This window comes from Salvia hispanica, chromosome 1 (genome assembly GCF_023119035.1).
Source record: "Salvia hispanica cultivar TCC Black 2014 chromosome 1, UniMelb_Shisp_WGS_1.0, whole genome shotgun sequence".
Lineage (NCBI taxonomy): Eukaryota > Viridiplantae > Streptophyta > Magnoliopsida > Lamiales > Lamiaceae > Salvia > Salvia hispanica.
Window position 1 is genome coordinate 47,566,460 of NC_062965.1, and position 25,891 is coordinate 47,592,350.

Genomic DNA, 25,891 nt, shown 5'->3' on the forward strand with positions numbered 1-25,891 from the left:
TTTACATGGTTAATTGATTTGGTGGATTTTGAGATTTTCACCATAGGGTACATGAGTTTTTTAAAAAAATAGGCACCACTAAAATGTGATTTTTGTGATAATAATATTTTTTTTCTTTTGCGCCGTAGGGAACATGAGTTTATAAATATGTTAGTATTTTGTTTCATTTTTCTTATCCACCATTTGCTTATTATAAAATTTTAAAAGTGCATATATAAAAAATCCTCAACACGAACCCTTAATATAGATTCTCTAGTTCATATGCATTGTTGAAATTTCACTACTAATAAACTACAGAATTATATATTACGCAAAAAATGGAAAATACTAATATAGATATAAGAAGCTAATATATTGGGAAAACATTGGATCAAAACAATATTACTACTACTATAATCTACTAGAGGAAAGAATTAATCAACATATTGGAGTATGATAAAAGGCCACAAAAATAAATGGATCCAAATAAATTGGGCCACAGCCCAAATCTTCAATAGGTTTTATTTTTCTTTATAATCACTGCATTTTCATTTAGGGCAAAATCAAGCTCTCTCCGCCCCACCAGACTCCTCTCTCGCTCTACAATGGTACGCTTCTATTTTCTCGTCGTCGAAAGCAGCTAGTTGGTGATTTACTTTATGGATTCGTTGTTATTCAGATCAGTCGATTTCCATGTGTAATTTGATTTGCCCGCTTTGTGATTATGCGTTTATTGTGTATCGATTTGCGTTGCTGTTGTTGCTTGATTTGCATTGTACAACTGAGTTGCACATTTCTTGGTTGTGTAGCTAGAAAATTTTGAAAATTGGAGTCAAGAGTAAACTAATTTTGGCCGGTATGGCGAGTGTGTCAATTCAATTCTGCTGGCAAAAAGGGTTTTTAGCTCATTTATTGGTCATGTAGCTAGAAAATTTTAAAAATTGGAGGCAGAATGAAGTAATTTTGGCTTGCGAGTGTGTGTTCTTTTCAGTTCAGTTGAAAAAGTTGCTTGCTTTACTGCATCATTGATTGGCTATTCAATTGTTGCTGACAATTTCTTTCTATGGATTTTGTTTTGCACGAAATATGACCATTTATTAACGCTTCTTCACTTTAATCCAAATGTACAGGCAAAGAGAACCAAGAAGGTCGGTATTGTTGGGAAATATGGTATGTTGAGTTCTGATTCTTTACCACTGTTACTCATTATTTTCCATCTTTGATATAAGATGAGCATTAGTTTAGTTAGGTGTATTTGGTTTGCAAGATTATATCCATGACTAAATTTCTATTATGTTTGGTTCATGAGATTGAATATCACAACTTAATCCTAGATGGATAGTCATGTGATAATTTCATAGCCAACTCCTCCTACTAAATAATCTCACAACTTAATCCTAAATTATATGTTGCTACTCTTTTATCGAGTAAACGAAACACCACCGTAGTGTATGCCTAAGAGAGATAAAGGGGGAGATTAGATTATGTTCTATATTACTTAATTTGTTTTTGTTTTCTGTGATTTTACTTGATTTATTGATACGACATTGTGCGAATCCGGCTAATGCTCCATAAAATTACAGGCACCCGATATGGTGCTAGTTTGAGGAAGCAAATCAAGAAGATGGAAGTCAGCCAGCACAGCAAGTACTTCTGTGAGTTTTGCGGCAAGGTATGCAGTTCAAGTAAATACATGGTTACAGCTTTATGGTATTAGTATTTCCTACTTATGTGAATGCAAATCATATGTGCAGTACGCTGTGAAGAGGCAGGCTGTTGGCATCTGGGGTTGCAAGGACTGTGGCAAAGTGAAGGCTGGTGGTGCCTACACAATGAAGTAATTTCCCTTTTCTTGTGCTAAAGGTTCTCTTTGTGCTTATTTTTCTTATTCTGACTATGGTTCTTTTGCATAACAGCACTGCCAGTGCCGTGACTGTCAGGAGCACCATCAGAAGGTTGAGGGAGGCCACCGAGAGTTAGATTTTAGTGAAGACTAAGATTTATATGTAGTGAATTTTGGCTCTGAATTGTTATCCTTTCTTTCAATCAAAGCAAGTTTAGACTCATGTGTGAAACCTTACTTTTCTTTAATACCGAGGTTGATTTTTTGTCTATCGCAGTTGACTCGATTTTGGATGAATTTTATTAATCATGCGTGTTTGTTTCCCTGTCAAATGTGTTCATGATCTTTATTTTGCTTGCTAGTACTGTTCTGTTTCGTTTTTCTTTTTCTAAGTAGTTTTCTTTTTTTCAACAGTTTCTTGGATTTCTATGCTGTTGGGCACTGTTCTGAAATATTTATAATTAAATTCATTTCCATGAATTATACTCGCCTATTCTATAAAAAAATAAAGTTTCTCCATATTGGTCATTCCTATAAAAATAGATCATTATTTCTATTATTGGTGACATTCTTCAGTTCTATTTTCAACTAAATGTCTTTATCGATATTAAGTACTCCACTTGTCCAGTGTAAAAGATGAAAGACAAACTATCATTCGTTGCACCTTTTGTAGTGACATTGTAGAAATCACATGTGAATGATGTCTTGGTCAGCCCTAGTCTACAAAGATAATGCATTTTGGGGTTAATGTGTCTCATAAAGAAGACTACATTACATCTACATGAGTAAAAAAATATAGTGCATTTTGGGGCAAATTTGTCTTAAAAGGAAGACTAAATTACATCTACATGAGTAAAAAATATAGTGCATTTTGAGACTAACTTGTCTTATAAGACTACATCTACATGAGAAAAAATATAGTGCTGATAAGTATGCACACAGGAACTACAACAAGTACTTCAAGCATTTCTCAGCCTGGAAAAGAAATTAGCTTACATAATGACAACTTGCTTCACAGAGGCTTTGTTCCTTCAATCAAACAAATTTGTCATTCAATCTTGATCTCAGCCCTCTCCTGCCCAGTCCCGCAGCCATTTGGTACACCACGTACACCGAATACAAAACATTTACCCAATAGATATAAATTCTGAAAATGTGATGGAGACTTGTTCATCAAGGCTTGTGCATCTTGAACCCAAAAACTTTGGGGACATAGCTCTGCACAGGCTTCTGTGGCTTGAGGTGCCCATAGGTCATCAAGAACAGATGAGGGAATGTGGTGCCGAAATACGCTCCATCAATATCTATGCTAGTGAAGGAAATCATCGCAAATGAAACATGGATTTCCCACAATTAATGTACTTGCATAAATTTAAGGTCTGATTGGTTGCTCTATGAAGGCTTGTACAGTTATATCAGCATCCGGTGCCTCAGATCTAGGCAAAATCAGAACTTGTTTATCCTTTTCATTTTGAAAGTAAACTTTCAAGCAGTGACCATCACAGGAAGAATGCAAACAAAGATCAACTCTAAACTAGTTATGCAGAGGGAAAGAAACAAGATAAGTCAAAGAGGTGTTCACGGATGTTTCACTTACTGCTCCTAGCTCAGCAGAATAAGTTGAAAACTGTGGAATAAAGAATGCAGAAATTTATAAAGACACATGAGTCAAAGAAGAAAGAAAGAAATAGTTGTAGAGATATTATTAGACCCTGGTTAACGAATTTTCTCAATGCCATCAATGGATGTTAAAGTGCATGGGTAGTAAGGAAGAGTGAGGATGCGCCAAACTAGAATATGAAAAACTTAAGAATAAAAAACATGGAAGAATCAGAAATTAAGGATACTGCCTTGATACTTGGATCGGGGATAGAAAATATCTTCGCATTTGGGACAGTATATTTTCACGGTACTAGAGCGTGGAATGTCTGATTGTCCAACAGGGAGACAAGGTTGTCCACAGCAGTAAACCCTTGGACATCTTCCAAAGTCATAGTTCTTGTACTTCTCTAACTGTTTTAAGTTGCAGCTCGACAAGTTGGATACAATAACTTAAGGACAAGGAAGTTAAGACAAAAGCTAAGAAAGTAAAGGGTATACCATTGCTGCCATTCCTTTGGTGGTCAAAATGTACCGGACATGGATAAGGCCATAGAGCATTTCAGCAGCTGACTCGACCAGTTCATTTTGTTCCTCAGTAAACATATCACCTACATATGTCCCAAATTGGAGATTGTTAGCAATAAAACTATTCCGCTTTCAAAAGGTATCATATGTGACACCAGATGCAAGCACAGAAAAAAATCCAAACCAAGGAAATACAGAAAAAGTAAACCCAACTTTGGCAACAGTGAGCAACAATAGCAGGATGCAGCTATTCATGGAAACACAGAGCTCACTACACACTACACACATTCATGCAGCTATCTGGAAACACATGATGACTTCATCATCAACCAAAAACAAAATTCCACTAGAAGTAAGAAATGAACACAAAAATGAACCGAACCAATTTAGAATGAATAAATTTCTTCAATTGGTTACTATTTGATCATTAACTCGGGCTTGCAAAGGACAACACAAAAACCACATTCTCAAAGATCGACAGACCAAACGATGCCACTGAAGTATGCAAACATGTAAAAGCCTACCATGAGAGGATTCAACATCCAGAATAAGGTCGAGTGCGTAATCATAATATGGAACTTGACTGCTCAACCCACAAAGATTAAAATCGTCTTGGATATAGTCATCATCAACTTCACAGAAGAATTCATTTCCACGCAAGTTGCAAAACCATGAAATCCAAGATGTATCATCCCCATCAGAACCACTGACATCAGACTCCTCTTCACTGTCTGTGTCAGATTCATCTGCAAGAGTGATATATAAGCAAAAATACTTTTTTATTCAAAGATTAAATATCTATACTGTATGTGAAAAAATGAGCAAATAGATCCCCAACTTCAAATCTCTAAGGAATCGGCTTACTCCAGTTCAAAAAATGGATCTTGTGAATAAAGATAATAATGAATAACAATATTAATGACATCAAAATTCCATACAAAATTCCATATATTACTCTTTTCAATCAAGCTACCAAGTGAAACCTTAACTAGATACACATGCCCTTTCTATGGAGATCAGTCATATTCTACACATCTAAAGACCCAAAATGATGCCCCGCATACTACACATAACTCAACGTTGTAAACAAACAAATCCTGAAAGTCTTTATTTTTGCTCTTGACTGATAGCTGAAATTTAAGGACATAACCAGAGGATTTATGAAGTTACTGCCCGACATTCTGTCAATAGTTTTTCAAAACGATCCAAGTGACTGGCATACCATAAAAATCCTCATAAAGTTTGCTTCAAATAAAAATGTTGAGTCTTGGAAAACCATTAAAATTCTCACAAACACTCCACCAAGAAGGAAAATAGAAGGAATGAGCATAGCAGAAATCACAAAACTAGAAACAACCCCCAATTATACAGTTATTATCCCCAAAACCGCTTAGCAATCTTATAAAGCACTTTATGCAAACACACCCAACCAAAGTTTATGGTTACAACGACAATACATGACTCCAAGCACCTCATATGCTACATTTACCCAATATAAATTAAAATTTTAAAAATACTAAGTCTTTGCATCTTCTATCTCCCTTTGGATTAATGGCATGGCCTCCATGTACATTTCAATAAGTGCATCGAGGATGGCATTTTTGTCCAGGATTGGATCCATTTTTGTAAAGAGATAATTTTTGTGGGAGAGAGTTGATGAAATGAAAGTGAAATCATAAAATTTTGAATTTAGAATAAAAATATTAAAATTCGACCCCCCCTATCCCAGTGGCGCGGCGGCGTGCCCACAACGAGCGGCAAGCAGAGCCCTACAGCACAGCCGAAATATGCAAACACAACAGCCAAAAGGGGGAAAATGATAAAAAATAAAATCCGAGGAAAAACGTACCATCCGAGCACTTGTTCTTGTCGGTAGTGAGGGTGGACGAAGAGCGATTGTTCCTAGGGTCGATATGCTTCCCTCCGGAGGCGGAGGTGGAGGGCATGGCGACGGCGGAACCCTTGTTTCTGGAGGTGGAAGGCGAGGACTTTTCCAAATGTTTGTCCAAGGCGTCGTTGATTCGCTTCCGATCCAACATATCTCCGCCCTTGGAAGAGCCAACACCTCCACGATCTCTGTACATGTTAGGAAACAGGGGAAAAATCGAATTGACCAAAATTGACAGAGGGGTATTGGGTTTGGAATCCGAATTCGATGATTGATGGGAAAAAGGCTGAGATTTGCACAGTGTAATGGGGTGTGCGAGACGGAGAAAACTAGGGTTTCTTTCTACGCTACATCAAGAGGAGAGAAGATAGCCGCAGCTTCGATGCTGCTGTTTATTTTCATGTTTTTCAATTTGTTTCATTCCAGATATTTTGGTTTTGAATGTGTTATTTGTCTTTTATTTATTCTAATAAAACAATTGATGGAGTATTCAATTTTCTTTTCTTATTTTTTTTTTCTGTACAAGATTAATGCATTTTCAATGCAGATAATGTGCAGTACTTATGAGTTTGTAGCAAATAATTACCTATCAAAGTTATTATTGCTTATTTCATGAGTTTAAAAATAATTGTCGCATTTTGTGTCCGGAAATTTTGGCATATTAATTTGTAATTTATTGGATTAGACTTATTTTGCCATTATTCACCCCTACTGGACTGTGCTCTGTGGACATAATTTGGGACATTAATTGTCATAATTATCCTTTTTATTAAATTTCATTAGTGAATTAAATCGATGGTGCGTGAGAGAATGACATTTTATTAATGACAAGAAACAACAAAGCAACAACAAGAAAACAATGGATAGTATTACTACGATTAGTGACTGAGTGTTGACTAGATTCTACATTTAAGTAGCCAAATAAAATATCTAGATGCCAAAAAAGTGACGAATAATTTTATTTTTATTGAGCCACTATAATGACTTGTAATTATATTAACACAAAATTTAACATCCTTAAATACTCACTTTATCTACTAAGTGGCATTTTTTGTATTTTTTTTCTTCTAATTAATGCACATGCCATCACAATGGCATTTACAAGATGATACAAAATTCCAAAAAGATTTGTGCAAGCAAATATTCCATGTTTCGAGTTCGAAGAAAATAAATCTTCGACCTGTTTTGTAGAAACGCAGTAATTTTTCTTTTATTTCTTAAGTATTTATCAATATGAAGAGTCATTGATTTATTTGTACAGATATAATATTTTCCTGTGCTAATAGAAGATCAATAATTTGGTGGAGAGCATGTGAGTGGAGAGTTTAATCAAGAGATCTAGTCTTGAGACCTCACTATGAAAGTTTCAAAGCAAAGTGAGATTCATAAAAAAGATGATGAAATTAAAAAAAAAATAGTTGTGGTTGAACTTTTGTGGCTCGGTTGTTTGTATAATTGTATTGTGCCAGAAATTTCAAATGTTTATATGAGTGGTAGCTGTGGTTGAAATTTGTGGTTGGGCGAAAATGATGTTAAGAGAAAAAGAAAATTATTCAATTTTAAAACAGTTACATAAAAGAATGCTGATTGGCGATTGCCATACAATCTACAAGGCATGAAAGCTAGAAAGTAAAAAGAAATCAGAGAAATTAACAAATACTAAAAAAATAAAGGGCAATTTGCTATAAAAAAACAGCAAGTTTGGTCAAATTCAATTTGTAAAGAATCAATGACTATGTGCATGCACTTTGCTCACATGAAGACAAGTTTGGGCCGGATAACACTCCGGGCCGTATTGCACCGCAGGAGACGCGGTCCGGCTCCTCTCCTGCTCTAATGCATGCACTAGACTCTCAAAAATCTACTTGTACAAATTTCTCTTCCCTTTTCTTTTCTCTAAGTTTTCTTCAAGCTTCTCAAATTGCATACTCTAATTAAAAGTGGTTAAAGAAAAGAATATACCCACTCACAGCCACACTCATTTTTCCCTCTCCTAGAGCTCAAAATAAAGTGAAAAAAATCATAACTTTCTTGCTTATTCTCAACAAAATCTACAGCTTTGCTTTTGGCCCCCCCTCCTTATGTCCCCTCCACTTCCATCCTCTCTCAAATACTCCCATGGCGTCACCTAATTAGTACCCCAAAACATAGTGAGAATGAAAAAGGGAATCTTTCATTTCATCACTTCAAAATTCTCCAACACATCCACTCTCTGAATCCACAGCAGGTTCTTGAAAATCCCATTTGCTGGTTTTTGATATGTAGTGAGAATGAGTGCTAATAATAATAGTACAAGTAGTGGTGGCGCTGCTGCAAATGCAAATGCCACAGCCACCAAATTCATCAAATGTGTCACTGTTGGTGATGGTGCAGTTGGGAAGACATGCCTTCTCATCTCCTACACCAGCAACACATTCCCAACTGTAAGTGTAGTAGTAGTAATCAAAGGGGCCTTTCTCATTTCACTTGGGATTGCAGTTTCACTTTTGTTTGTGACTGCTTTCTTGAAGTATGGATAATGGCTCTTTCTCTCTCACATAAGTACTTTTCTTGTTTCAGGATTATGTGCCTACTGTGTTTGATAATTTCAGTGCCAATGTGAGTGTTGATGGGCACACTGTGAATCTTGGCTTGTGGGATACTGCTGGTATGATCACATACAAATTGATTCCATTCTTAACATAATTGTTTGGTTGTGTTTGCATTCTTGATAATTGTTTGATGTATTATTATTCACTTGACTAACGTGTGCTTGATTTGAACATACAAGACTTGATTTCATACATGCTTTCTCCCATAAAAAACTGATCTTGAATGTTTGATTTGCCTTCCAAATCTTGAAGCACAAGCATCATTGTCCATGTTTAAAGTTCATTCATAAAAAAGAAAAAAAGAAGGGATCTTTGCTTTTGCTAAAAGATGGAGGAATTCATGAAAAGGGCATGTGCAAGAATGAGGCCTTTTTCTCTTTTGTTTGGTAAACTAATTATCTTGATATATCAGGCCAAGAAGACTACAACAGATTGAGGCCTCTCAGTTACAGAGGGGCAGATGTGTTCCTCCTGGCTTTCTCTCTCATAAGTAGACCAAGCTTTGAAAACATTTCAAAGAAAGTAAAAAATCTCTTACCTCCTCCTTCACCTCCCAACAACACAATCCATTGACAGTTACTAACTTTTTTTTTTCCCATGGATTCTTTTTGCTTTCTGCTTCTTGTTGGTGAAGTGGGTCCCGGAGTTGCGGCACTATGCCCCCTCAGTACCCATTGTTCTTGTGGGGACAAAGCTAGGTGAGAGTTCTTCATTTCACTTGATTGCATTTCATTTCAAAAATACTTGTTGCTCATTGTGTTACTTTGCTTTCCCTTAAAGTCTTCTCCTTTTTTCTGTTTTGTATCTTGGGTAGGTTCCCACATTGTTTTTTTTGAAATGTTGAATTGGAAAGCAATTAGCCTCTAAACCTTTCCCTTTTCCTGTTATGAATTCCCACTGTCTTTCCTTCCTTTCCTTTCTATGCTTACATGTCTTTTGAAAAGAAACCAAAAAAATTGGCAAATGTATACCTAACTTTACACATTAGAGAAGTGTAGTAGCATCAATTGATGTAGCAAATGTAATAAAATGCAATTTCATATTAATACTCAATGTCATGGTGTTATGCTCAACTATAGCAATAAGTGTGACATTGTAGTTTGAGTTCCTCAAATATGACTATTTGATCACCATACAGATCTAAGAGAGGACAAACAATTCAAAAAGGATTATCCGGGGGCAAGCACTATTTCGACAGAACAGGTATATCGTCTCACTCAACGCGCTTTACCTTCAGTTGGTTGAGTTCCTACACTGATCAACGATAGTTTTTTCGAAGATTTTAAGACTGAACATGCACGAAGCATGATGAGAAACATCAACCACATTAGTGCTTCACTACTAAGTTATCATTTCACTCTTGTTTTTAGGGTGAAGAGCTCAGAAAGCAAATTGGAGCTGTGGCCTATATCGAGTGCAGTGCCAAGACGCAACAGGTTTGCTATCTCCGCACACGTCTTGAATATCTTTGTCATAACATTTTGATGCTGCATTTTGTATGAGTGATTAATAAATGATACTAGCTATGAAATGAAACAAATCTCTTATATTTACACACACACACAACACATGAATTTAAATGGTCATTACAAAAAGGTCTGTTTTTTTTTTTGTGATGCAGAATGTGAAGGGTGTGTTTGATGCAGCGATAAAAGTAGTTCTGCGGCCGCCTAAACTCAAGAAACACAAGAGAAGGTATCCATCGTGTCGCCTACTTTGACAACGGAGAAGCACTGCTGAAACTCAAATTCAGAACCATCTATGCTTTTGGCATAGCACAAAGGATGTGATATGTTCTACTATTGTTTGCTAATGCTTTCTAGCTCCATTGTTATTACACATGCTGGTATTCATTTCTCTTTCTAAGGAGCTTGTGTGGTTTTTTTAATTACACCCCTATATATCTATGTATGCATTAACATCTATGTGTATATCATGTTACTAGTTTTTATCTTCATTGATACGCAGCTGAAAATATTTAGACAAAAATATAACTTCAATTAATTTATAGTTTAACTATTAATTAAGTAAAACCTAATATTTTAACTTAGTGCACAAATCTTTCAATATCCGCTTTTACTAGTATTAGATAATACAATACACCTAAAATTTTATTGTCCTATTATCAACGATGATCCAATCATTATATACACAAAACACATAAACTGCTGGGTGCAGCAAACTAGATATATCAAGAATGTTTATGGGAAATCAGTACACAAATTTTATGTTATATCAGTTCATTACTTCATTACATACCATTCGACTCAGCTTAAGATCTGCCATGTGTATATCTATATAACTCAATCATTTTTTTCTCATCTTTATTACTTGATTCAATTGATTTAACAATATATATCTTTTATATTGGGCAATGACTTAGTGGTAAAATGAATATAAATCTAACGACTTGTAAATATTTGATTTATAGAGTGCTTCATGCGTATAGACTGAAAAATATAAGTAAACTATAGATATGATAAAATTTATATCAATTTAAAAAATGTAAATGTAGTAATCCCTTCCTTCATCCTAACGTGTGTAATTGGAAATTTTTTATTTGGCACTCCATCAGATTTTATATAATTTTATTTAATATATTGGGCTGACATAAATAAAATTAAAAAGAGAATAAAATATAAATAATAATATTTTTATTTTAAAAAAATATGTCGATTAGAATATGACATCTAAAAAAAATGTTTTATTTAAAATAAGAAGGAGATGTGTAATAAAAAGAACTAGAATGTTCAACAATATCTCTTCAATTTGAATTATATTTACATGAAAAATACAGTACTATAAGAGCATCCACAGTAACCAGCGAGCGACCGGCTAGCCGGGCCGCTCACCGAACAATTGCAACCGGCGAGCGCGGAATAGGCGAGAATTTCGGCGAGCGCTGGCCGATGCGCTCACTGATCCGCTCGCCGCCATTGTAGGCTGACGATCGGCGAGCGATAGGCCAACGCAATTTTTTTTATTTTATTATTTTAAAAAATTTCGAAACGCTATATAAACGCAATTTTCACGTCATTTTCATTCGCACCACTTGTTTTGCGCAAATGAGGACAGGAATACCTATTTTGCGGAACGCCAGAAGTCGGTGCGCAAGGACGTGGAGCGTGCATTTGGTGTGCTCCAGGCTCGATGGACGGCAATTAAGGATCCAACGCGTTTGTGGCATGTCGACTGCATTGCTTCTATAATGTACGCCTGTATTATCATGCACAACATGATAGTCGAAGATGAAGGTGTACAACTGACTAATTGGGCCAACGACGATGAAGCCGGTCCAAGCTACGACGTGGCCACCCCCAACGTACGAAGGGGGTACCTCACAATGAAGCCGGCCGCCTCCAGGCACATGCCGACATGCGCCAAGTGGATGCACATATACAACTCCAAAAGGATTTAATTGAAGAGTTGTGGGCGCGGAGGATCGCACGGCGATAGTTTTTTTGGTTTAATGTATTTTTTTTATTATGGTATTTTTTTTAATTAATGTAATTTTTTTTATTTTAATGAAATTAATGAATTTTTCTGTATATGTGTCGTATGTTTAATTTCGCATTTTGTGTTTAATTCCGTAAATTTATTAGTTGTTTATTTTAATGCGTTGATGATGTGACTAGCCTATTGCTTGTCCTGATGACGTGACAGAAAGACGTCATCAGAAAGAATTTAAGTAATGGATGATGTGGCAGGAGGAGAAACAGGCTAGCCTATGACTAGCCTATTTAGCATCGTGGATGTTATAGAACAAGGGATGGTTACAAATCGTCTCAATTCTCTTAAAATTTAAAATTATTTTCAATAATATATTGTCGCTATTTTTCGTCTCAATTCTCTTAAAATTTAAAATTATTTTCAATAATATATTGTCGCTATTTTTTTTCTCGATTTCAGTCTAGTGCTACTGAAAGCGTAGATCTCCCGCAGAAATAAGGTGATTGTATCTTTCCCTCTCCCTCTCTCTCTCGATCGATCTCTGGTATTTACTTTGTTGTTGAGAAGGAATTCCGGAAACTGATTTCAATTGTACAGCAATGGCGACATTGAGGAACTTGAAGATAAAGACGTCGACCTGCAAGAGAATAGCCAAGGAGCTTCACTCTTATGAGAAAGAGGTCCAAACAGAGTCTGCTAAAACCGCCGATATGAAGGCTAAAGGCGCCGATCCATATGATCTCAAACAGCAGGTAACCCCTGCCCTATTTCCCACTCAATTGGAGTACTAATTATTGCTTGGTAGGGGTTTTACTCTTTCTCCAAATGGAATGTAAAGCTGGATTCACTCAAATGTTGATTCAGTTACAACTCGAAATGTAATGCTTGATTCTGCGTGTTTGAATTTTGCTGATTGAGAAATTTATGTGCACAGGTTGTTTTGATCGATGTGGCCTTTGATTTGCTTGTTGTTGTAGTTTCCCCAACTCAACTTTTAGTTGATAATTTTCCACTTGTATTGTTTTTGTTCCATGTGTTGATTTTTGACTTGTTATTTGCATAACATATGATTAGTATAAAGAGAATGTACTATCACTTAAATTAGTAGATTTTGTTAAAAATGAGTGGTTTCGGAGTTTTTTTTGCACGTGGAGCGAACGCATTCGAAATTGAAATGGAAAAGTATCCGAGAGGAATTGCAGCAAAATCATAGTTCTAACGAGTGATTTTGGCTGTTTGACAAGGTGGAATCATATTGTGGTCTAGCTCCATTTCTTTTGTTATACTTAGTACTAAGAGATGGAATCATATTGTGGTCTAGCTCCATTTCTTTTGTTATTCTTAGTACTAAGAGATGGAATATGTGCTGATTTGTGACCATTGATTGATAATAAAAAAATGTATACAATGAGGTCATTTAAATACTAAACAGTGAATATAAAGATGGAATTTGTGCTGATTTGTGATTATTGAGTATTCATAGATAATATAAAATGATTGACAATGATGCATGCAAAGTGATATGTACTGAGGAAAAACTTCATTTAACATGGACCTATATGTTTTGTGCAGTGTGATTTCTGGTTCAATCATCTTATTATTAGACTGCTTAGAGTTCTCTAAGTCAACTTTTGGTTTTTGGTTCTCCAAGTATGCCCTTTTTCTGCTGTTTCATTCTTGCTTATCCATATCTTCCATTTTTATACATGTCTATCAGGAAAATGTGCTGGCTGAATCTAGGATGATGGTTCCTGACTGCCGAAAGCGTCTAGAGGCTGCTCTGAGTGATCTTAAAGGCACTTTGGTAAGCAATCATGTTTGAGTGATAACATAACTTATCTGCCGATGAAATTTGATGTTGGTGCTGATAAATCTTTTAGCCTGTCTGGCTAGGGATATAATTATGATCTTTATTTATAATTGCTGATACACTTGCATTTCTGCGATATGTGAACATCTTGGTTTCAGGTCCCTCTCCAATATAAGTTCTATAACCCGTGAATGATAAATGGGAGTCTTTGTTCTATTTGACATTGAAAAGCATGTGATTGAGCATCTGAGCCCTTCATGAGCTGCTGTCTCTCTGTAGTAATTGCAGAGGTTAAATCAATCTTAGATTTTTGTTTTCAGACATTCAGTATTGTAGTAGTTCAAAAGTAATGGTTCAGGACGATGAAGAATGTGAAAAATGCTCCTGATCTGAGGCTTAGTTTAACAAGTAGTGTATGTAATTCAAATTGTGAATGCCTTAAGAGCTTATTTTACATGTATTAGTATCCATGCTACACGGTACAGTTTCATATTACTGGTAGGTTGCGATGAATTCACTAAGCTAGTAACTGATGTCCACGTGCTCTCCCAAAAGGATTGAAAGAGAAATAGCTGATAATGATCTCTATAAACCCATGACTGGATGATATATATCGAAATGCCTGTTTCTTGAAGTTGCTTAGCAAAACTTAATATTCGAGCTAACTGCTGTAGGTCGAACTGGAAGAGTCTGGGCAAAAGGAAGGTTCAGAAATTGATGATGCTCGGAGCACCATTACAGATGTTGAACAAATATTTCAATCTTCAGACGCTTAGTTGAAGAGTTGGGTTTACTCAAACTGGTTTGTTTATGTATTAGCTCTGCTGTGATGGATAATGAGTGCTCAAGATCTCATCTGTTTTGACATATGCAGTGTGATCATGTTTTAATATGAAAACAGGCTTTATCTGATAATCTGTGATAATGTATCATCTGTATACGAGATATTGGAGTGTGTGTATTTTGTATGTGGAATGTGTGCAGTGTGTGGAATGTGTCTTGTATGTGTGCGTATATTTTGTGTATAATGTGTGTGTAGTATGTGTATTTTATGTATAGTTTGTGTGGTGTATGTATAATGTGTGCAATGTGTGCAGTTTGTGTATAGTGTATGTGTAGTGATGTTAGTTCAATCCGAACCTGATGGACTGACCCGATTAGCCTGCTAAAATTAAAGGATTATGGCTGAAAAACTACAACCCAATTAGAAATTGGGCTAATCGGGTCAGCCCAGCGGATTGGTGGGCTTGACCCGCTCCTGAACAAAAATAATACTCCCTCCATCCCAACTAAGTAGGAGCAAAGCTTTTGGAAGCGATGATTAATAAATTGTATTGAATGAATTAAAATAAAATAAAATAAAATAAGCAAGAGTAATAAAGTAGGAGAAATAAGAAAGAGTAGAGTAGATAATGGAATGAAGTAAAAATGATTAAATGTTTTGTTTTTTTTTCCAAAAAGGAAATGACTTAGTCGAACATCCAACTTTACTCAATTGGAATGGATGAATTTTTTTTATACTTATTTTCATATTTTATGTGTCACACTCTTTTATCCAAACCATTCATCTTTTTTTTCTATGCAAAGATATGTCCTTGAATAAAAGAGGTCGGAAGTTTATAATTGTTCCAAAACTATAAAAATGTCAAATACGAAATTTCTATATGTATAAAAGCTTAAAATTAATTATATTACTACTTTGTTTTCTTACGAATTTGATACTCCCTCCGTCCCATTCAAAATGACCATCTTTCCTTTTTTGTTTGCCCCAATCAAGATGATCACTTTCCAATTTTGAAAATAACCTCTTCTCTCCTCCATCCTCATTAAAATATTCAACTATCTTTTTTTTTTCTTTATTTTATTCCATCCAATAACACTTCCTAAAATCTCATGCCACTAAAAAATGGGCTCATCTTGAATGAGACGGATGGAGTATTTTTTTCTTATATCCATTTTATATATTTTTTCTAATTCTTCATTTGTGTGTAATGTGTGTAGTTTTTGTATTTTGTGTAGTTTATATAGTTTTGTGTATATAGTATGTGAGTATGTGTGTTATTGATGTATGCATTTGATGTACCTAACTAATATTAACTACTTAGCATTCCAAATATTTTATAATATTAAATATTTGAATAAAAATTAAAGACTCCAATCAAATTCTAATTCCATATCTCTAATGTAATACAACTAAGGGCATTCACGGGATGGACTATAGTCCGCCCTAAGCAATGCCCTAGACACCGCCACGTCAGCAGTTTATCCTCCGCCACTTCCACCTGCAATGGGGCTAAGAGCACTCCCAATGCACTCGGCGTTAAATCCGGCGTTTTATCGCCGAAAATTCGCCGGCAATGGGGAGGAATCGGCGATAATCCGGCGTTAATTCGGTAGAATTAACGCCGAATCCCGAAAATTCGCCGGATTATCGCCGACCACTGTGGGCGATAATCCGGCGATAAAAATAGTTTTTTTTTTTTTTTTTTAATTTCCCCCCCTATAAATTTAAAATTTAATAATTAATTTAAAATAATTTCCCCCCTATTTTTTTTTTAATTTTCGTCGTTGTAATTTTTTACTCGTGTTTAATACAACGAACTTTATTACTATTATTTGTCTTGTCTTATAAATTAGCTAGCTTTATTATATACAAAAATAAAACAATTAAATTAGTAATGATGTAAAAATGAAATGTTGAGTTAGGGAGAAATAAGGGAGAAATAAGGGAGAAACCATTGGAGCAGTTGGCTAAAAGTTGGCTAAAAACTGGGGATAAATTTTGGTGCTGATGTGGCGTTGATGTGGCAGGAGTTAGGGAGAAATAAGGGAGTTTTTAGGGAGAGCATTGGGAGTGCTCTAAGCCACACCCTAAGCATTTTACTTCAATTTTGTATTTACACACCGCCGTTTGCGGCAACTTCTGGGCTCGTGCCTTGGGCCGCCTCTTCTTGGTGGCGGAGCCCGACGCGGCGGCGGCGACGGCGGATCCGCCGTGAGGAGCAGCAGCGGCGGCGGCGGGTGTGCGGTTCGGAGAAGGCTCCATGTCTGACAGCCCGTACGAGTCCGTGCTGAACTCGGGATCGTACTGGGCGTTGGTGTCAAATGGCCGGTATTCGTCGGGTTCTGTACCCGACCATCGTGCACCACCGAACATCAGACTATTCGGACTTGGGTAATCTCAGGGATTCATTTTGTTTGAAGTATAGAATTGAAAGGAAATGAGCTAGAATTAGATTAATATGGATTAATTAATTATAGTTCGCTACAATTATATTAGTCCATAAGCCCAACAATCGTGGAACCCTAGTGACTCTTCATCTATATAATGGTTATTTACTCTCCATTGTGGGGCATGAGAAATAGCGTAACATTAGAGAGAAAGTACGTAAAGCTTTGTAGAGAGAATTCCTAGCATTCTTCTACGGAGCAATTGTACCGGGATAGTTCCTACATCGGATTGGATTGCACGTGGACCTCGATAGTAGTGGATTCAACTTGCAGGATTCAATCGCAGAAGAAAACAACACAACAAGTAAGATTTAGTTCCGTTGTGTTTTACATGCTCAACTTGCAATATGATTATGAATCTAGATCTGTTATTCTTGTATGCAATTTCCGCTGCGCTCATTAGATGAATACAAGAAAACCCAACAGTGGTATCAGAGCCTAGAGCTCGATTCTTAATCAATTTTGTAATCTAATTAATCGTGGAATAATTTTAGAAATCCGAATTATGTGATTGATCTGTTTTGAAATTTGATTTCAAAATTTTAAGAAACTGGTTCCGAAATTGTTTGGAAATTGAAATTAGATTTCAATTCCTTCAAAAGTATTTTGTGAAAATTACCGAAAATTGCAAACTGATTTTGGAGTTTGATTTCAAATTTTTCGAATTTTTTGGAAAAGAAAATCTAAATAGATTTCAATGTTAAATCCTTTCAAACCATGATTTGTCAATGTTTTTCAAAATCATAAATCTGTTGGGAGTTTTAGATACCGAAATCTCTTCTCAGTGTTCTCGAAAATTTATGTTTAAAAATCCAAAATTCAAACTTCATCTTCCTCTACACGTCTTATCGGCGCTCAATGGCTGGGCGTTGGGTTATTCTCATTAGCTACGCAATGCGCCGACACTGATTTTGCTTGGCATAACACCATGACGGCGTGAGTAGCATCCCGGAGATGTTACTGGGAGACATGGGAGGGAAAAACCCTTTGGCACGCTGCTGCTAGGCAGTAACGACGATGGTGAGACAGTGTAGGGAGGCTCTGGACGTTACTGGGTAACGCGTAGAAGAAGATAACGAAAGTGGCTTGGCCACGATTTCAATTTTCTAATAACCCAATTTTAAATATTGTGCCTATTTCGATGGGCTGTAAGTTTTAATATTTTATTAGTTTAGAACTAATAGTAATAAAATCCCAATTACATAAATGAGCTTGTTAATTTGATTAGTAAGTCTGTACTGTGTTTATCACCTTGGTAATAATAACAGTACATAAGCATTTAATATTAGTCTTGATTTAATACTAAATATATATTATATTAATTTAGAATCAGTATAATTTATTAAATCCACATTTAATTAGAGAATAAAATTTGATTTTATTTATTAAGCATTATTTGATATCCTAGGTGATAAACATGCTATTTGATTTATGCTTATTTATTTTAACTATAGTAGTTAGAGACCGTTTTATTGTCTTGGTAGGCGGCGCCCAGTATGTGTAGTCCGTGTTATACTATGTCTGGGTAGGCGGCGCCCAGTATTTGTAGTCCGTGTTATACTATGTCTGGGTAGGCGGCGCTCAGTAATTGTTTGAAATTTAATATTGGATATTATGTTCACATAACTAATATCGCACTTTCCCCCCATAAAATATAAGTCTTGTTTTTGAAACAAATGCATCGTCCATCATAATTGTTTGATGTTCCTAGCCTTTTCGACCACGAGTTTTACGCCAAAGCGTTTACTCTAAATCCACAAGGCCTAGGCTCATTCATAGATGCATGGTTGGCATCGTGTGATGGGGTTGACTTGCTTAAATTGTTTAGTGAAGCCAAAGCGACCTAAATAGTTTATGGATGCATATTAAATGGATTAATAAACTAAGAGTTGCAAAATAGTTGTTGCAATTGGCTTGGAGGCCTACCTTGTGATATTATTGTAGTCATCAGCCAAAGCAGGGGCTGCATTAATATGGACTTGGATCTTGGACCACTAAAATTTACATTTGATATAAATTCGTATTTTATGTTTGGGAGACATAATATATGTTAAAATTAGTGGGAGCTAATCAATACAATAAACCCTTGTTTGGTTAGTGATACGAATGTGATCTTTGTATGCTTTTCTAATTTACTTTTCATTGTATTTTTTTGTTCAGATAAAATGTCAAACTTGACTTACAAGTGTTTGATGGAAACACATAAGTTGACTGGGTCAAATTTCACGGATTGGCTCCGTTGTTTGCGCTTGGTGCTAAGGCATGACAAAATTGATTATGTCTTGGACAAACCAATTGGTGTCGTTCCCAGTAAGGAATCCTCTGAGTTTGCTACGTTTGACGCTGCTGCTCATGAGAAACATGTTGAAAATGCAAATGATGCTCAGTGCATCATGCTGTCATCCATGAGTTTGGAACTTCAAAGACAACATGAGCACATGCTTCCATATGAGATGCTTAAACACTTGGAGAGTTTGTATGCTTCACAAGCTCAAACTATGGAGTATGAGATACTTCGCGATCTCTTCAAGTGCAAGCTTCATGATGGAGGCAAGGTTTCTGAGCATGTGCTGAAAATGATTGGTTTGATTGAGAGGTTAACATCGATTGGAACGGTGCTCCCCGCAAATGTCTCAACAAACCTAATTCTGCAGTCTCTTCCTAGTAGTTTTGAGAATTTCATTGTGAATTTCAACATGAACAACACGAAGGTTGGGCTGCCAGAGTTGCACAACATGCTTAAGACTTATGAGTCTTCCACTGCTAAGGTCAAATCTGTGCTCATGGTGAGCTCTTCTGCGAAGTCTTCCAAAGGGAAGAATAAGCAGCAACAGAAGAAGAAAGCATCTAAGGATGTTGTTCTAAAGCCTAAGAGTGGAGGGGCTAAGAAGAAGTCGAAATCATCAAAGGATGAGTGTCTTTTCTGTCATGAGAAGGGACATTGGAAGAGAGACTGCCCAAAATTCAAGGCACTTGGTGCAGAAAGTGGGAGCTCAGGTATGTTTGTCATTGAGATAAATATGTCTATGAATAATTCACAATCTTGGGTATTAGATACAGCTTGTGGCTCACACATTTGTAATAATGTGCAGGGTCTAAGTGATTGCAGGAAAGTGAGGCCTGGGGAAGTTGATTTGCGTGTTGGGAATGGAGCAAGAGTTGCTGCCGAATGCGTGGGGACTTACAGATTGGATCTTCCCTCAGGACATAGACTAGAATTGTTCAATTGTTATTTCGTTCCAGTTATTTCTAAGAATATTATTTCCATTCCGATGTTAGACATTGAAGGTTTTTCCTTCCATTTTGCAAACAGCAGATGCTCGTTTTCTTTTAATGGATTGTTTTATGGAAATGCCACTCTTGAAAATGGATTATATATGCTTGAATACAAACGAAATATTCTCAATGTGCAAAACAAAAGACCTAAGCTATGTAATACGAATAATGCAACTTATCTTTGGCATTGCAGACTTGGTCATATTAATGAGAAAAGAATAGCAAGATTGAGAAAGTTAGACTATCTCACTTCATTTGATTTAGAATCATATGGAGCTTGTGAATTCTGTCTCAAAGGAAAAATGACAAGTAAACCATTTTCTGGGAAAGGGGTGCGTGCTAAGGATTTGCTAGAGTTAATTCACACAGATGTGTGTGGACCGTTTCCAACTCAAGCAAGAGGTGGTTATTCGTACTTCATAACTTTTACTGATGATTTATCAAGGTATGGATATGTGTATCTTATGAAACATAAATCCGAGGCCTTCGAGAAATTTAAAGAGTTTAAGTGTGAAGTTGAGAAACAACTTGGGAAAAGTATCAAGACTCTTCGATCAGATCGAGGAGGGGAATACTTGAGCCGGGAATTTCTTGATTACTTGAAGTCACATGGAATCCAGTCAGACTGGACACCTCCTGGTACACCTCAAATGAATGGAGTATCTGAAAGGAGAAATCGAACATTATTAGATATGGTTCGATCCATGATGAGCTTCGCCAGTCTCCCTTTATTCCTATGGGGTCATGCCTTACTAACGGCTATTTACATTCTAAATAGGGTTCCTTCTAAATCAGTCGAGAAAACACCATATGAGTTATGGTGTGGCAAGAAAGCAAGTCTTAACCATATCCGGACCTGGGGTTGTCCAGCTTTTGTTAAGAAAATGATGACTGATAAATTGGAAACTAAAAGTGAGAAATGTTATTTTGTGGGATATCCTAAAGAAACTAAAGGATATGAATTCTACTACCCTGGAGATCACAAGGTGATAATCTCTAGGAATGTGACGTTTCTTGAAGACAATTATGTCTTAAAGGAACAAGGTCACAACATTGTAGATCTTGAAGAAATTCAAGAACCACAAGATAACACTGAGGATGAGGTATTGTCAAATGGTTTGAACAATAACTCAGTGGGAGTTTTTGATGATCTATTGGGAGGGGAAATTACTCTTAGAGAGGACCTTAGAGAGACTCTCGAAGGACCACCTCAAGACAATGAGATGCATCAAAGACAAGATGATGCAATAGTTGCATCACCTCCACCTCAAGAAGATCATGGGGATATTCCTGAACCTTCTCACATACAGAATGAACAGCTTGAACCAGAGCAAAACCAACTCAATAGGCCTAGAAGGACTCGTCGTCCACCTGAGAGACTGAATCTAATGGTTGAGAACCAAGATGATGAAGTTGATTTAGATGACGATGAGCCTAAGACCTATGCCGAGGCGGTGTCAGACACCGATCGAGAGAAGTGGCTAGAAGCCTTGATATCTGAAATGGACTCGATGTACTTCAACTTAGTCTGGGAACTAGTTGACTTGCCAGATGGGGTTTACCCCATAGGCTGCAAATGGATCTTCAAAAAGAAGAGAGATGCAGATGGCAAAGTACAAACCTACAAGGCTAGGTTAGTGGCAAAGGGTTATAGTCAGCGCGAAGGCATTGACTATGATGAAACCTTTTCGCCAGTTGCTAAGATCAAGTCCATTAGGATATTACTTGCAATTGCTGCATACTACAATTTTGATATTTGGCAAATGGATGTCAAAACCGCATTTCTCAATGGAGAATTAGAAGGCGATGTCTATATGACACAACCTGAAGGTTTTGTATCGAAAGAAAGGCCGAATGCAGTGTGCAAGCTGAAGAAGTCCATTTATGGACTTAAGCAAGCTTCGAGGAGTTGGAATATTTGTTTTGACAGAACAATGGTTTTGTCAGAAGCAAAGAGGATCCATGTGTTTATAGTAAACGCGAAAATGGAAACGTCGTATACCTTATCATATATGTTGATGACATCTTGATTATGGGAAGCGATCGTTCCATGATGCAATCCGTGAAAGAGTGGTTGTCTAGATCCTTTATGATGAAGGATCTGGGTGATGCTTCCTATATCCTTGGAATTAAGATCTATCGAGATAGACCAAATAGGATGTTAGGATTATCACAATCCACTTACATAGACAAGTTGTTAAGGCGCTTCTCAATGGAGAATTATAAGAAAGGTTTTCTTCCTATGGGACATGGCATTGTATTGTCAAAGAAGGATTGTCCTTCTAATGACAAAGAAAGAGACAACATGAAGAAGATCCCATATGCTTCGGCTATAGGATCTATTATGTATGCCATGATATCTACTAGGCCAGATGTGGCCTATGCGCTTAGCATGACAGACAGATTTCAGCAAAATCCCGGTGAGGAACATTGGAAAACTGTTAAGACTATTCTTAAGTACCTTAGAAGGACTAAAGAATATTTCTTAGTCTATGGTGGACAACCAGAGTTATCAGTTACTGGGTATACTGATGCTAGTTTCCAAACAGACCATGACGACTATAAGTCTCAGTCTGGATATGTTTTTATCCTCAATGGTGGAGCAGTGAGTTGGAATAGTTCCAAACAAGGTACAACTGCCGATTCCACCACCGAAGCCGAGTATATTGCTGCATCTGAAGCTGCCAAAGAAGCTGTTGCTTTGTTAGAGTTCGTTAAGGAACTGGGTGTCGTTCCGAGTGCCAGTAGTGCAATACCTTTGTACTGTGACAACACTGGTGCTGTTGCGCAAGCAAAAGAACCCAGAGCTACGAACAGGAACAAGCATGTTCCTAGAAGATATCATCTGATCAGAGAAATAATTGAAAGAGGCGACATAAAATTAGAAAGAGTACCCACTGATGATAATTTAGCTGATCCTTTCACTAAACCGTTATGTATAGCAAAACACAACAAGCACTTTGAGAGCTTAGGTGTTAAGCATGTTGGTAGATGGCTTTGAATCAGTGGGAGTTAAAGTTTTATATGTCTTAGAAACATTTTGTATTGAGACAATATTACTTGATCACATTCTATGAAAATTTAATTTTCTATGGGTTTTGTGCACTTATTGGAATAATAGTTTTAAATGTTTGTCTTTATTCTAAATATTTGTTCCCTTGAATTATGACTGTCGTTAATGGTGTGAGACATTAAAGATATAGTATAATTCTAAAATAGCCCTAACCAATGATCATCAAAATGGGATATTGATGATATGTTATAGGTTAGCATGGGGTTTGCATCACATTCTTCGAGAATGTAGTTGTTCTTCGTGATGGACCCATGGTATACTTTGGAGAGTATTGGTATACCCTACTATTAAATTGTTTTGTCAAGTGTCTACAGTTTATTAGTGCATGAAGTATGTAATAGTCCTTGGATCTGAGGTCATTACACATTTTATTTGTTGAGTGGTGTGCTTTGATCTTGTCCAACGCTTTGCCTCCCAAAGGAGGATTGAGACATGGACCTGTGTTGGGTATATGATAAGATAAATGAAAATAGTAGTTGAGCCAAGAATGAGATTCATTCCTCAATTAAAATTTCGAGAGAACACTCAAATTCTCTATATTACTTGACCATTAAGTCATTGACCAATGCAAAGATATATTCGATTAAAGTAATTGAATATGATCGAATGAGTCATTTAATAAAGATGAAATAAAGTGATTGAGCTATTTGGATGACACATAGCAAATCTTAGGCTCAATCGGGTGGTTTGTGAATGAAAGGATATTATTATAAACTTTATGTAAAGGCTTGTTTACCGAATTCACGTAAACGTCCTTCATATATCGAGCTACGCTGCCAACGCAGTCTAGGAGTTTTGTGCAGACTTCGATTAGATCGTCGTCGATAATGAGGGCCTAAAGGGTCACACTATATGTGTATTTTGATCCGTTCAAGGGTACAAAGTTGGAACTGCGTATTATATCTAATGCTAGTCCAAGTGGGAGATTGAAAGGAAATGGGCTAGAATTAGATTAATATGGATTAATTAATTATAGTTGGGCTACAATTATATTAGTCCATAAGCCCAACAATCGTGGAACCCTAGTGACTCTTCATCTATATAATGGTTATTTATTCTCCATTGTGGGGTATGAGAAATAGTGTAACATTAGAGAGAAAATACGTAAAGCTTTGTTGAGAAAATTCCTAGCATTCTTCTATGGAGCAATTGTACCGGGATAGTTCCTGCATCAGATTGGATTGCACGTGGACCTCGATAGTAGTGGATTCAACTTGCAGGATTCAATCGCAGAAGAAAACAACACAACAAGTAAGATTTAGTTCCGTTGTGTTTCACATGCTCAACTTGCAATATGATTATGAATCTAGATCTGTTATTCTTGTATGCAATTTCCGCTGCGCTCATTAGATGAATACAAGAAAACCCAACAAGAATATGTAGTGTGAATTTGAGAGTGAAAGAAGTGAAAAATGAGTGAAAAGAGTGAGAATATATATAGGTTTAGAAAATTAAATAAAACTAAATTGAAAATAAAAAATGCGTCGCCTCGTCCATCACACCGTCCGCGACGCCACAGTGGCAGACGATGTGAAGGACGATGAGCATCGTCCGCGGACGATCGATCGGGCACGGACGACGAGTCCGCGATGCTGCAGTAGTGGACGATGCGATGGACGATGCATCGTCCTTCCCACTGTGGATGGCCTAATACGGTCTTAGATTTAAGCAGTTTATTGACATGAACATTTTTCGCATTATTTTTTCTTGACCAATTCACGGCCGTATATATATGAAAAGGCAGAAGTGTATTAATTTTGAGGAAGAAGTAGAACCGCCTGCACATTTGGAAATTTCGAAAATTTTGAGGAATTAATTTTGACCGACTTTAGTGCGTAATAAAGTGCCGGCCATTTTTTCTATTGATGTGATAATCAGTCGTGTTCCCTGTACAAAATGTCAAATTTCGATTGATTAAAATTTTCTGAAATTGGCACTTGGGAGACTGACAAATTAATTTGGAAAAAATGAAAAATCACTTTATATGTAAATACATCAAAATCTAGGGATTTTCCATAGTACGCCAAAAGATCGAGGAAAATGTGCATTGATGAGGTGTATTAGTTTGTGGAAATTTTGAATGGATTGGTGCCTTTTTTGTCTTAAAAAAGTTTGGAAAGATGATAAAACACTTTATACGTAAACACGTCAAAATCTAGGATTTTTTCATAATACTATTTTTTATGGACTGCCAGTAGTCGAATATCAAATTGGAGGGACTATTTATGTAGTTCATTTTTTAAATTTGATATAAAATTATTATTGATGAAGACCAAGATGTTAGACTTTAACAATAAAATGATGGAATGATATATTTTAATAAAATGATATTCCGATCGAAAGAAAAATGATGTTGATCTTCAACAATAATGATATTTTGTTAGATTAAAATTTATAGTATTGTTTTTTGATGGAATGATGCTTTTCTAGAATAATGATATTGTGTAGAGTTAGAAAATCACATTGTTTTGCACGCTAGTACTATCTTAGAGGATAAATGACACTTATATTGTTGTTTTTGCAACAATTATTATTTTTTTCATGTGAACCTATGTAGTTAGGTTATAATACTACTTAAAATCTTTATAAAATTATCTTTAATTTAATATAAATATATCGTGAA

General features: G+C 36.3%; 5 protein-coding genes across 6 annotated transcripts; 4 read left to right on the forward strand and 1 right to left on the reverse strand.

Annotated features, from left to right (window-relative positions):
• The first annotated feature begins 496 nt into the window (after nucleotides 1–496).
• On the forward strand, nucleotides 497–2,093 carry LOC125221181 (60S ribosomal protein L37a-1). Its single transcript, XM_048123310.1, has 5 exons — nucleotides 497–587; nucleotides 1,110–1,149; nucleotides 1,563–1,651; nucleotides 1,734–1,816; nucleotides 1,896–2,093. Exons 1-5 carry the CDS (start codon nucleotides 585–587, stop codon nucleotides 1,957–1,959), a joined length of 279 nt encoding a protein of 92 aa, XP_047979267.1. The 5' UTR covers nucleotides 497–584; the 3' UTR covers nucleotides 1,960–2,093.
• Nucleotides 2,094–2,671: 578 nt separating this feature from the next.
• On the reverse strand, nucleotides 2,672–6,258 carry LOC125221173 (casein kinase II subunit beta-1-like). Its single transcript, XM_048123300.1, has 5 exons — nucleotides 5,799–6,258; nucleotides 4,474–4,695; nucleotides 3,923–4,032; nucleotides 3,670–3,835; nucleotides 2,672–3,126 (listed from the first exon to the last, which is right to left on the reverse strand). The coding sequence occupies exons 1-5, from the start codon at nucleotides 6,031–6,033 to the stop codon at nucleotides 2,996–2,998; spliced, it is 864 nt and encodes a 287-aa protein (XP_047979257.1). The 5' UTR covers nucleotides 6,034–6,258; the 3' UTR covers nucleotides 2,672–2,995.
• A 1,604-nt stretch (nucleotides 6,259–7,862) lies between these two features.
• LOC125201903 (rac-like GTP-binding protein 5) lies at nucleotides 7,863–10,385 on the forward strand. The gene is made up of 7 exons (XM_048100190.1): nucleotides 7,863–8,260; nucleotides 8,397–8,484; nucleotides 8,841–8,950; nucleotides 9,063–9,126; nucleotides 9,567–9,631; nucleotides 9,799–9,864; nucleotides 10,050–10,385. The coding sequence occupies exons 1-7, from the start codon at nucleotides 8,108–8,110 to the stop codon at nucleotides 10,146–10,148; spliced, it is 645 nt and encodes a 214-aa protein (XP_047956147.1). The 5' UTR covers nucleotides 7,863–8,107; the 3' UTR covers nucleotides 10,149–10,385.
• Nucleotides 10,386–12,230: 1,845 nt separating this feature from the next.
• Nucleotides 12,231–14,603, forward strand: LOC125201904 (tubulin-folding cofactor A). 2 transcript variants are annotated; one of them, XM_048100191.1, is made up of 4 exons: nucleotides 12,231–12,377; nucleotides 12,476–12,630; nucleotides 13,596–13,682; nucleotides 14,363–14,603. In XM_048100191.1, exons 2-4 carry the CDS (start codon nucleotides 12,478–12,480, stop codon nucleotides 14,462–14,464), a joined length of 342 nt encoding a protein of 113 aa, XP_047956148.1. In that variant the 5' UTR covers nucleotides 12,231–12,377; nucleotides 12,476–12,477; the 3' UTR covers nucleotides 14,465–14,603. The 2 variants fall into 2 exon arrangements, with proteins under 2 accessions (XP_047956148.1, XP_047956149.1); XM_048100192.1 differs by lacking the exon at nucleotides 12,231–12,377 and having other exon boundaries at nucleotides 12,384–12,630.
• A 7,897-nt stretch (nucleotides 14,604–22,500) lies between these two features.
• On the forward strand, nucleotides 22,501–23,196 carry LOC125198993 (secreted RxLR effector protein 161-like). The gene has a single exon (XM_048097193.1). It carries the CDS (start codon nucleotides 22,501–22,503, stop codon nucleotides 23,194–23,196), a length of 696 nt encoding a protein of 231 aa, XP_047953150.1.
• Nucleotides 23,197–25,891: the final 2,695 nt, after the last annotated feature.

Bases quoted from the DNA above. Each gene is read 5' to 3' on its own strand.
- LOC125221181 (XM_048123310.1), top strand. The intron at 1,150-1,562 runs GTATGTTGAGTT...ATAAAATTACAG, and splicing joins CGGTATTGTTGGGAAATATG to GCACCCGATATGGTGCTAGT. The intron at 1,817-1,895 runs GTAATTTCCCTT...TTTGCATAACAG, and splicing joins GGTGGTGCCTACACAATGAA to CACTGCCAGTGCCGTGACTG.
- LOC125221173 (XM_048123300.1), bottom strand. From the start codon at position 6,033: ATGTACAGAGATCGTGGAGGTGTTGGCTCTTCCAAGGGCGGAGATATG. The intron at 4,696-5,798 runs GTACGTTTTTCC...TCACTCTTGCAG, and splicing joins CAAGAACAAGTGCTCGGATG to ATGAATCTGACACAGACAGT. The intron at 3,836-3,922 runs GTATACCCTTTA...AACTTAAAACAG, and splicing joins CCAAAGGAATGGCAGCAATG to TTAGAGAAGTACAAGAACTA.
- LOC125201903 (XM_048100190.1), top strand. From the start codon at position 8,108: ATGAGTGCTAATAATAATAGTACAAGTAGTGGTGGCGCTGCTGCAAAT. The intron at 8,951-9,062 runs GTAAAAAATCTC...TTGTTGGTGAAG, and splicing joins TTGAAAACATTTCAAAGAAA to TGGGTCCCGGAGTTGCGGCA. The intron at 9,632-9,798 runs GTATATCGTCTC...TCTTGTTTTTAG, and splicing joins GCACTATTTCGACAGAACAG to GGTGAAGAGCTCAGAAAGCA.
- LOC125201904 (XM_048100191.1), top strand. From the start codon at position 12,478: ATGGCGACATTGAGGAACTTGAAGATAAAGACGTCGACCTGCAAGAGA. The intron at 12,631-13,595 runs GTAACCCCTGCC...CATGTCTATCAG, and splicing joins CATATGATCTCAAACAGCAG to GAAAATGTGCTGGCTGAATC. The intron at 13,683-14,362 runs GTAAGCAATCAT...TAACTGCTGTAG, and splicing joins GTGATCTTAAAGGCACTTTG to GTCGAACTGGAAGAGTCTGG.
- LOC125198993 (XM_048097193.1), top strand. From the start codon at position 22,501: ATGAAGAAGATCCCATATGCTTCGGCTATAGGATCTATTATGTATGCC.